Source organism: Equus asinus, chromosome 22 (assembly GCF_041296235.1).
Source record: "Equus asinus isolate D_3611 breed Donkey chromosome 22, EquAss-T2T_v2, whole genome shotgun sequence".
Lineage (NCBI taxonomy): Eukaryota > Metazoa > Chordata > Mammalia > Perissodactyla > Equidae > Equus > Equus asinus.
Genome location: NC_091811.1, coordinates 55,863,267 through 55,874,283, shown reverse-complemented (window position 1 = coordinate 55,874,283; position 11,017 = coordinate 55,863,267). Strand labels below are relative to the sequence as shown.

The following is an 11,017-nucleotide window of genomic DNA, read 5'->3' as shown; positions in this document are numbered from 1 at the left end:
TTGGGTGATGGCCCACCTTCGTATGATCCACCTCTCTGTGGTTGGGTGGCTTAGAACGCCCATAGCCCTAGATTCCGTAAACCGGAAGATTTTTTTCTCAGCTGCCAACTGTAGATTTGGTTGTGTGAGTGGCAGAGGTCAGTGCTTCTAGGCTTCTTCTAGCTACTTAGTTTAGCCCTTCTTCAAAGCTCCTGGCAAGATCAGTTGGAACATGGTAAATGTGAATCCTCCTGATGGGCCAACCTGTGCTCTGGGGCTGATCACAGGACTTAGGAGTCCAAGAAAATCAATAGACGAGAGTGAAGAAAATCTTTGAAAACTGACAATACAACACAATGTCTAATAAGACTCACAGCTTTATTTCTGCTAGAAAAAAAGGGAGGAAAAACAGTCCTCTTTTTTTTTGTTGTTGTTACAAAAGGTTTAAACAATTGCTTTACTTTATCTGATAAATTCCCCAGAAGAATGAGACCACCTAGGTTGAAGAGTAGGCTCTTTCCAATCATACTGCTTTCCCAAATTTTAATTCATTTATAAAGTCCTTCAGCACAATCCCAGGGAGGCCTGGTTCATGGGTACCAGATTCCCCAAAAGCATAAACAACACATTCCCAAAATATAACTGGCTCATCTTGGAGTGAAGGAAAAAAGTCTAAAAATATTAACTTGCATAGCCATTCAAATTATTGCTGCTTTTTATAAAATCATTACAGGTAATTCTGCACGAACTTCCTCCTTTCCCCTTACCCCAAAACTCTGTAATTCCTAGCAAAATTACGAGCTACTTTCCAAATGAAGCCTTCGGGAGAGTTTGCAAGCACATGAATGGAACCTAAGGAATCTGCATGAAAGGAAGGGAGAAATAAATTAAATAAATAATATCTAATAAATAACTCAAACAACATTCATTACCTACAAACTTAAATGCCAGAAGACGCTAGCTTCAAGAATAGATTCCCCACAACCCCTCATGAAGGTAAGTGCCAGTATAGACTCAGAAAGCACATAGGATAGTTTTCATCATCCTTGCCTATTCCCTCTAGGGCAAATCATGGTGAGGGGAATCACTTTGGTGGCTAATGGGGTTTAAGATTTCTCTGCAAGGATACTTTTAAGTGGATTTACAAACCAAGGGTGCAAAATACAGCAGGGTGAGTGCTGCAAGCAAGATGGAAAGGAAATAACTTCAACTGTAAGGACATAATAAGAAGGTAAAAAAGGCAAGATACACAAAGAGTTTGGCAGGTTTTAGGGGATATCTGAGCTGTAGAAAAATGACATACTAATCTGCCTTATCAATTTTATTCATTGGCCCTATTTGTGTACCTTGCATCCTAAACTTATCTTCTCTGGCAGGAGCAGGATGCGGTCCACTATCAGGTAAACCATTTAGGCTTTTGGTTTGTTTAAATAATTGTCCTGGCATACTGAACAGGACAGTGAAATTTCTCAGATCTAATTTCTCTGGAAAAAAATTAATTTGACAAAATTAGTGCTGATGTAAAGGAAAGAGGAGTTACGTGAGTAAAAATAAACACCCTGCAAATCAGCATAAACCTGTGATAACGACGTAGACTGGTAAAAGCATTTGCTGACCTTGGATTTGATTTCTGCATCCCTATGTCTGGTCACTTGAAGTGTTACCTACAATATGTAATAATATTATATTTTAGGAGTGGGGAAGAGGTAACAATTAGTGGGGGAGGACTTAGGAATTGTATATTTGTTGGAAAAATTCAAGTTTGGTACTTGTGCTTCTAGAAAATATGATATTGGTGTGGACAGAGGTGAGTGGTTTTAACCACGTTTTCTTCAACCAAATGAGATTCATCTTCCAAAGAAAATCTAGTGGTTTTCCTATGGGCAGGTGTGAGCTGGAGACAGTCCCTGAACTATGGTTAGTTAGCATAGCCAATAGCCATTTTATTGCTCTTGAATGTGACCTGGGTTGTTTGCTGATTTCAATAGCAGCACCTGAGCTTCATCGAGAATTTCCAGACCCCTCTTGTTATGGAGGCCATGAAATGGTCTAGATGACTTCTCTAAGCCCCATTGGTCATAGGAGTCTAAGATTTCAGTGACTTGCTTGTCCCACCTCTGGTCCTGGGAAAAGTGCTTTTGAAATGTTATCAAGAATCAAGTTGGAGTGAGATCTCTACGATAGTTCTCAAATTACTAGGGAAAATACGTTCAGCTTTCAGCCCAACAAGAAGTAGAGCTAATCTCTTAAAGACCATGTTTTGTTATTTGCAGTGACAGCCAAGTTAAAATTTTAGCCTCTGGAGGCTACTTTTAGATAGATGTAACGAAGTCCTATCATTAAGTCCCCAAGAGACATGCACCTGTGCTCCTTTGACAACTCCATTTGATCATTCCACACATAGTGTCCACTTCCTAATATTCCTCAATCCTTTCAGTTTCAAGAAGTTTATAGGAGTGATCATCAAAGTTATAGAATTTCAGAACTGCGAGGACTTTAGAAATCATCTAGACTTAGAATAATTGCTTGATTTTACCATAAGTAAAAGGAGGCCAGAAATGGAAAACTAATTGTCATAGGTCATTTGGTGAGTTTTTGGCACCACTAATATAGGACCCAGGGCTTCTGTTCTATTTCTCCATGATTGTAAACAATCAAATAATTTCACTTGAGGACCCTAAATAAAGGAATCAATACAGTTTGAGAACTTGATGAGATGAGAGAGTGGCAGGTGTAGGAGGTCCTAAATAGACTGAGACTATCATGTTTGACATACATATATCTGTAGCATTCCTCTAAGGTCTTTGAATCTTCAGCTCAACCACTTGAATTATGGGAAACATCTCTATACCATCCTCTAAAATGCTGGTCTTACTGCCCTAATCAGTAAAGATTGCATTGAGTTGGGCCCCAATGCCATGGTGGGGGTAGGAATCATAGGACATATCTATGGGAACATCATAGCGGGGAGTACCAGCCTGAAAGGCAGTTGAATGCACATGTCCTGAGCTTAGACTTGAAGAGGGGTAATGTGGCATGAAGCTGTAGGATTTATCCAGGTCAGGAGAGCCATCTTGCTTCAAGGAGAAGTTCCCACTGATGCTCAGGGGTGGAGTAAGTGGAGCCTCATAAGGTGGTGTGCTGCAGTCAGGTGGATGGCTCCCAAAGGATGATTCTCCCAAATTCTTGAATACTGGGGGTTTCAGATTAATAAGATGTGTTTCCATATGGCCATAAGGAGGGCTGGGAAGCCCAGGAGATTGGTAGTTGAAGTTGTGGACAGAGATGGCAGAGTCACAAATAGGAGATTTCTCCTCATGCTTCTCCAGGAGGACAGACTGAGAGCCAAGTTGGAGGCATCCAGCCACCAGGTTGCTTGTGGGCTGAGAGAGCCCTTTACAGAGCATCTCTACAAAGCCTTTCCCTTCAGGTGTCTGTCCAGTTTCCAGGACCTCAGACAAAGCCCAAATATAGTTCCTGGCCAGTCTAAGAGTCTCTATCTTGGAGAGCTTTTGAGTCTTAGAGTAACATGGCATGACTCTCCTCAGGTTGTCCAGGGCGTCATTCAGGCCATGCATCCGGGTCCGTTCTCTAGCATTGGCCTTGACTCTTCGAGCCCTAAATCTCTCAAGACGAGCTTTTGTCATCTTCTTTTTCTTGGGACCTCTTCTCTTAGGCTTCTCTCCATCTTCTTCTTCATCATCTTCTTCCTCAATACTGTCATGCTCTTCAGCTAAGCTGCCAAGAATCCCATAAACAGCTGATCTTCTCTCCTCCTCTTTCATCTCATTCTGAGAGCCCAGCCCTTTGTCCATCCATGATGGTGTATTGACCAACTCTGTCATCTCCTTGGGTTTCACATAAGTTTTTGCCATTTCCAGATTCTGGAAAAGGAAACAGCAATTGTTAGTGCCTGTGAATATCTGATTTTATTTAAAACTAAATTTTCTTCTCATATCTTGGATATAAAGTACAGAATTTTATTGGGATTCAATTTACAATTATCTAGTCCAAGTCCTCCATGCTAAATAACTAATCTAAGACTCAAATAAATGCCCGAGTGACTCACTTAACTATGGCACATTGTAAGAAAATCAACTATAGAAAAAGGAAACTAACTTGATTATTCATTGCAGTGCCGGTGCCTAACTCTTTTTATTCTCAGTTTCTTTATCTCATAAATATTTTATGCAAAAATAACTGGTATACCAGTCAACACATATTATCCTTTCTTCCCAGAATTCAGATCATAAAGGAAAATAGATGTGGTGGGTATACAAATTATTGTCCAAATAGAGAAACTTCTGAAAGTGAAAGAGGATGCTAACTAATTATAAATATATAATATGCATAAAATAATTATAATTATTGCAAGATTTAAAAAGCATATCAAACAATAAAATAAGTAAACTGTTGTATATTTACACCATAATATAAACAAAAAACTGTGGTGAGATCATTCAAGACTACTCTGTGGTGCTCAGACTCTGTTTAGAGAGGTATCTCATACATCTAACCTATAACATCCCATGTTTCCCATTGACTCTGCCAATTGTTTGCTTCAAGCATCTCCTAGGAAAGAGCCACACCACAACTGGCTGGTACACTGCTCTACCAGGAAATATTTCTCTCACTATCATTAGAAGAGAGTTTGTTTTTTTTTTCCAGCAAGCACACTGTGCTCTGTCTAGTGTTGGTGGTGTTGGAGGTGTTAGTGACATGGTGTCTAGAAAGGATCAGGAAAGGAGAGGAGGATTACCACTGATCATCTTTCAAATTCACCCTTATGTTAAAGTGAGAACACTTTTCATTGCATGTGCATCTCACACCAACAGACGAAAAGATGGCAGCAGCTAGAATTAGACGCCAGAGGTCTACCAAATCTATTTAAGATTATTTTAGTGTAACTATTATAATACTACTTCACTAAAAATGAAAAGCCTGGAACAAACGCTAAGCTTAACAGAGCATGGTGACTGAAGACATAAGCAAAGACTATTTCAGACAAACATAGAAATAGCCTATTTTAATTCACTTACCTAACAGGTACTGTTTAATCAGAATTTTCTATGACAAATTTGCAACTTGAAAACCAGAACAGACGGGTGGTTTAGTAAACATTCTGCATTCAATTCTGGAAAAGCTTGAATCGGTTTGAGATTTGTTGCTCAATTTTTGGTATATAATTTACCAAATAAAATTATCTGGTAAGCTTCACTGGGGCATCCCAGTTTGCCAGCTAGTCTTTGAAATGTTAAACCCTCCATCACCTTTGTATATCAGAAAGGGGAGAGCGTGATAAATGTCTTTTGATCCTTGAAGCTTGAGCCTCAAATCAACGAATGATGGAATTAGTACATAGCTTTTAAAAATATAAATATATGATTTGATTTGTTTCTGGTAATCTGAGCTTGTTTTCCTTGTAACCTCATTTACCTCCTATAAATAATTAATGTTACTGCATTGCAAAAACAACCTAGGTTTCATGTTAATCAGCACGGAAATCATGTCAGCTTGACTTACTCACTTAATAAGGCTTCCTGGGTAAGCAGCTTTATTGAAAACACACATTGGAACCTATTGGTCAACTGGCCGCCCAGGCCAAGTCAGAAAATCCCACTTTTAATATGTATGATGGAGCTTGTATGCTGAGCTGCACTTCTAACTCAGGCAGATATCCAACGGGAGGATGAAGGACCTAATTAACTTTCTGTTAAAGTAGCAGACTTTTCAGAGGCAGGTGCACGCTGAGGCCAAAGAGGATGGAGTGGGCTTGGGAAACCTCATGTTCCACCTGTAATTATAATAACATTTGTGCAGCTTATAGCAAACCTTTGAGGGAAATGGGGACTGTTATGCTCATTTTATAGTTGAAGTCACTGTGGGTCAAGTAGATTAAGTGATGGAAATGCAAAGACATAGAGCTGGTAGAGTAGTACATAAAACCAGTTCTGATTCCCAAATCCTAGGTTTTATGTTTTTTCTCCTTTCTTCTTCCATCACAGCTGCAGGAAGAAAGAAAGGCACTCGGCCTTCAGGAGACCTAAGTCACCAGGAAGCGACCATCATCCAAAAGGAGGCTAGTTTAGATGTTCTCTGCAGCGCTTTTTAACTCCCATATTCCAAGATTCCTTCCCCTTCCAATTTTTTTTTATTTGTATATAAGGGAGATACAGCATTATATTAGTTTCAGGTGTTTCAGGTGTACAACATGTTCCAAATTTTTTTCTTGTCGCTTTCACCTATTTGTTCCCCCTCCTTCTCTTCCTCTGCTTCCTTCTCCTTTTCTCTCCCTTCTCTTTCTCTCATCTCCTCTTCATCATCATCATTATCACTGGGTCATACATGCATGAGGAGGTGAGAAGGAAGGTCCAGAAAGAAGATGCAAGAGAGGGAAGGAGTCTCTTGAATTGCCTCTGAAACTGAATACCATCCTAGCCTCTGCACTTGACCATTTTTTTAATCATTCCCAGCTCCCTACCTCTGGACTCCAGCCAAGCTCTGTCAATCCTCACCCCCATCAAGAAGTGGGATTAGGAGAATAAAGTAGACTACCCTTTGCCTTTAACATAATTTGATGGTTTCTGTAAGAGTCAAAGAGATGCTTTCAAATCAGATTGTCAGCAGATATGAAGGAAAAGGACCAACTGGCAGTCTCTAAAACAATAAAAAGGGCAACCAATTTTCATCATTGTCCTCTTGCCAACCATGGAAAGGATATAAATGACTCCAGTTTAACTTTCTCTTTTTCCATAGATACTGGTCCGCTAGCTGTAAGAGAATCGCATGGGTACATAGTATGGTTTCAAAGGCATGGAAGCTGGAATAACACACACTCTAGTGCCACCTCTTCTAATTCCTGGTCGTTTATCTCAAACACATCACGTAAGCTCTCTGATCTTCCATTTCCTCTTTGATGAAATAGGGATAAGATATATTTTACCCAGTTCTTGCAAGATAAATCAAAATATAAGAAAAGATTTTATAAACTTTAAATGCTATAAAATGTTATCCATCTTGTGTTTTATCTTGGATTTTCTTATCTAATCCATTTACACACAATTTGCTTATTCAAAAATAAAAATTGTTTCTTAAAGGTGAACAGTAAAAGTAGATTGCATTAACTACTGTGCCACTTATTATCTGGATGGAACCACCTTTGATTTGCTCAGATAATCTGACAATTACCCAATAACCTGCCCTTTGTCCCAGTGTGGCAAGGCAGGACAGCCTCTGGAGTCAAATTACCTGAGTTCAAATTTCAGCTCGACTCTTACTAGGTACATGACTTTAGGCAAATTTCATAAGCTTTCTGCGTTTCAGTCTCCTTCTCTTTAAAGTGGAAATAATAGTAGTCCTACCTCATAGGAGTATTGTGAGTATAAACTGAGGTAATATATTTAAAGACTTTGAGTAGTGCCAGACATCACAAAAGCCATGTAAGTGTTAGGTATCATTGTTCCTAAAGTTCATCATGAGTTTTTCTGGCCACACGGACAAGAAGAGGTATAATTACAATCTGTGCTTGATATTGATTTTATGTTAACAAAGGCCAATGGCTCCATCTCAACACCTATTTTGAAAAATTCCCTGATGAACCCACTCCCCCAATCTCCTAATAAAACTAAATATCAAAGCTCCTATTTTGCTGCAAAGGGTGAGGAATCTGAACTCAGCTGCCTCCATTGGATTGATTAAAACTCTTCCATCATATATAAAAAGGAAGTTAGCCTCTTTCATTCTCTTTTGCAATTGGGAGACAGCAGTTGGCTGGACACTCCTACTCAGTCACATGAATTTTCAGGTTCATTAAGCTTCTGGTGGAATACAGGCAACCCTTGGCACTTGGACACTTTTCCTTTTGTCTTTGATTAAACAATGTTGGGGATATGACTTTCCTACAAGAACCAAGTGCCAGAGCTCTGAGCAGAAAACCGAAGAGTCTCTCAAACAGAAGTAAAAGCCAAGACTCCTCAAAGATAAAGAAAAAAAAACTTTTCCTCTGACTTTTTCTACCTAAATATCTTCAATGCGTCAAAAAGGTTAGCAGGAAAGAAAAGAAGTCAAGCATCCAGATTTAGATTTGAAAGTTGAAAACGTGTGTGGTGTAGTTCTGAGTTTTGATCAAGGAAACCAACTTGGTTCCCTCCAGAACAGGTGCCTAATTCTATCATGGCTTTTAGCCTGTTCATGAACCAGCTCAGAGGTGTGTCGAAGTCGAAATCCTCTTTCATCACTCACTTATTAAATGAGCAAAGGAAAATTATTTCAATTCTTTTACCATTATGGAAAAATGGAAATGATATTTTCATCTTTCTTATCTCATTTAGAAGCTTTTACAAACAGCAAAGAGATAATGCAAGCACAAGTACTTTGTAAAGTTGTTACACAAATGTAAGAGTTGGCAATTGTTTTATGGAAGTTGCATGGGAAAGTCCATAGCAATCTTTCACAAAGTGTGTTGATACATCATTTTTAGGTTTCTTTGATTCCTAGAAAAGAAATTAACTCTCAAAATATACATGAAGCAGACTCCTGTATGACAAAAATCAAGGAATACTGGCTCTGGAGGCAGAATCCAATTCCCGCCCCCTCCGCAAAGCACATTCTGATTCTTAGCTTTGATCCTGGAATTTGGATTTCCTGACGCATCTACACAATATAATAGAGTTTCTCTCCTTTTTAAAGGACCCTTCTGTGAAATTTCAAGTTTAGCCAATCCTCTCAAATTCAAAATTTTCTCCCACTTTTTTTGTTTGTTTGTTTTTTAACCTGTTCTAGCAAAATGTTTGCTTGGGCAATGATTGTGACTACCCAATACTTTTATTACTGGGTCTGAGGTCATTGGGCATTACTATCATTTGGAGCTCTCCCAGAATGTGAGCTATAACTTTTACTAAATTTTGATTCTCTGTGGAGAAGTTTCAATTGATGAACAAGTAAGTAAGTAGCACCTGCATGTGTGTTTGGAGTGATTAGACAGTGTCTTTCCTCTTAAAAGCTGATTGTACTCACTTCACCTAATCCTATGACTAAATCTTAAATACAGCAGGAAGGGGACTATCCAGTCCAGTTTCTAGGGAATCTAAGAACCAGACAGACTAAATGCTTTGCTCATATTTGCAGTCTTTGCACTGAAAAGACAGAATGCAGACCAGGGTGCTCACAAGTTGCACTGCCTGGAAACAGCCAGTAGGCTGTTCTGTGCTCTCCATGGACAACCCTTTATCTTCTACCACTTTCCCTCTTGATTAATACTTGTACACACACACACATAAGCGCGCATGCAAGCACGCCTTGTCCAGCATAGCCATGTCATAATTCAGTTCTCATAGCCTCAGATCCTAATGGTGAACTTTGCAAACAGAAGTTATTCAATCCTTCAGTTTTCCCTCCATGCTCTTCAGCACTTCATTTCTGGTCCCTCTGTCAAAAAGTGAGGGAGGCGTTTTACATTTACTAGTACTTTTATGAATACATTTTTGGGGGGTGTGAATGGTAAGTGAGAGGCTGAGGAGGCAAAAATATGCATGGACAATTTTCTCTTCTGATTTCCCATCTGAAAGAGCTGAGGAAAAGGGAAATTCCCCTGCTCTATTCCAATTATCCAAGGATTTTGGGGGGCAATGGTGAGAATATACTGCATTGCTTTCCAACATCTTCTCTCATTCCCTATTCTATTTTCATTCCCCTTCAGCCCCTCGCCCCCCCCCCCCCCCACATAGCCCTAAAATGCTATGAGCAGATGGTGGGTTGGGCCAATTCTTCCCATCTGCTTGCTGAGCTACCTCAGAAAAGCAGTTAAACTTTGTGGACTTTTTTTTCCTGCATTAATAAAATGGAAGGATGTGTTACTTTATAAAAATGATTCAGAGTATCTGAGTTTCACTTTGGGTGACAAGTGCTATGGAAATTAGTGAAATTATTAAAGTTTTAATATCTGTCCCTAAGTGTTCTGACTCTCCTTGTTTCTCTGTTCAAGTTTCCTAAATCCTTCTCCCTCCTCGCTTAGCCCAGAAGAGACTTACCTCACCCCAGCTGCTCCTCTAGGTCTGTGGGAACTTCCCACTGAAACGTTAGTAGTCCCCATGCCACCCCATCCACTGGCTCACCTCTGTCAGTGGCAGTCCGTGGCGTGAGCTCTGTGAACCTGTGTCCTGGAGGAAACTCAGAGAAGACAAGTCTCCCTGACCGTCTGATCACAGGAGAAAGAGATGCTTTTAGCGATCCATGTTAAACCCGGCGTGCCCCTTAGGAATGCCACCAGGTCTGGTTTCTCTGCCTGCTACTTGTTCTACTCCTTCCTTGGAGTTCTGTATGCTCCTCCAGGAGCCTTCGGACTGACGTCCCCGTTGCAGCTGGTTTAGTTGGCCTTCAGTACCTCCTCCCCCTGGTTAGTTCCCGGAGTGGAGCTTTCAGCACCACAGCCTCTGGGCAGCTCCTGCTCTCTGGCCGGAGCCTCCAAGTCGCAGCAGTTTTGATTGCTTTCTCGCTGACCAGGGAGGGGTGACGCTGCCCTGGGTCTAACTCCTCCCCTTTCCCGGCGAAAGACACGCCTACCTCAAAGGCTCCACTGGCCAAGTCCAGTTTAGCCATCCATTCGTTTGTTTAAATGGGGATAGAGGTTGGTAGAAGCGGAATATAGGAGGGGAGTTGCTGAAGTTGAGAGGTAAAGAAAAAGAGGACTGGAAATGTTTGGGGTTAAAAGGTCAGAAATGGGAGTGGAGTAATGTGGGCAGAATTCGGAAAGAGAGCTGGAGGTAGAATTGAAGAGAGAGCCAAGAAGGGCAAATGAAAATGCTGGCCCGGGCCCGAAGAGTCAGAAAGTGAGAAAGATAGCTGCCCAGGACATGGCATCATTGACCGTTACCTGACCCTGTTGTATTGCTGTCTTTGGCTTTAAAACTTCAAAATTCCCAAAGTAGAAGGAAGAAGTCTCTCCTCTCCCTTCTTTTCACAGGTCAAATTTAAAACCTTTTCATTTTGATTAATGAATACAGACAAAGCCATATCTGTACTTGCTGTATTGTTCTTTCAA

At 40.4% G+C, this 11,017-nt stretch overlaps 1 protein-coding gene across 1 annotated transcript; it reads right to left on the bottom strand.

The window, feature by feature from the left end:
• Positions 1-338: 338 nt before the first annotated feature.
• On the bottom strand, positions 339-10,476 carry NEUROD4 (neuronal differentiation 4). The gene is made up of 2 exons (XM_014834304.3): positions 10,092-10,476; positions 339-3,863 (listed from the first exon to the last, which is right to left on the bottom strand). The coding sequence occupies exon 2, from the start codon at positions 3,852-3,854 to the stop codon at positions 2,859-2,861; it is 996 nt and encodes a 331-aa protein (XP_014689790.2). The 5' UTR covers positions 3,855-3,863; positions 10,092-10,476; the 3' UTR covers positions 339-2,858.
• Between the last annotated feature and the right edge of the window lie 541 nt (positions 10,477-11,017).

Coding starts and splice junctions, on each gene's coding strand:
- NEUROD4 (XM_014834304.3), bottom strand. CDS start 3,854: ATGGCAAAAACTTATGTGAAACCCAAGGAGATGACAGAGTTGGTCAAT.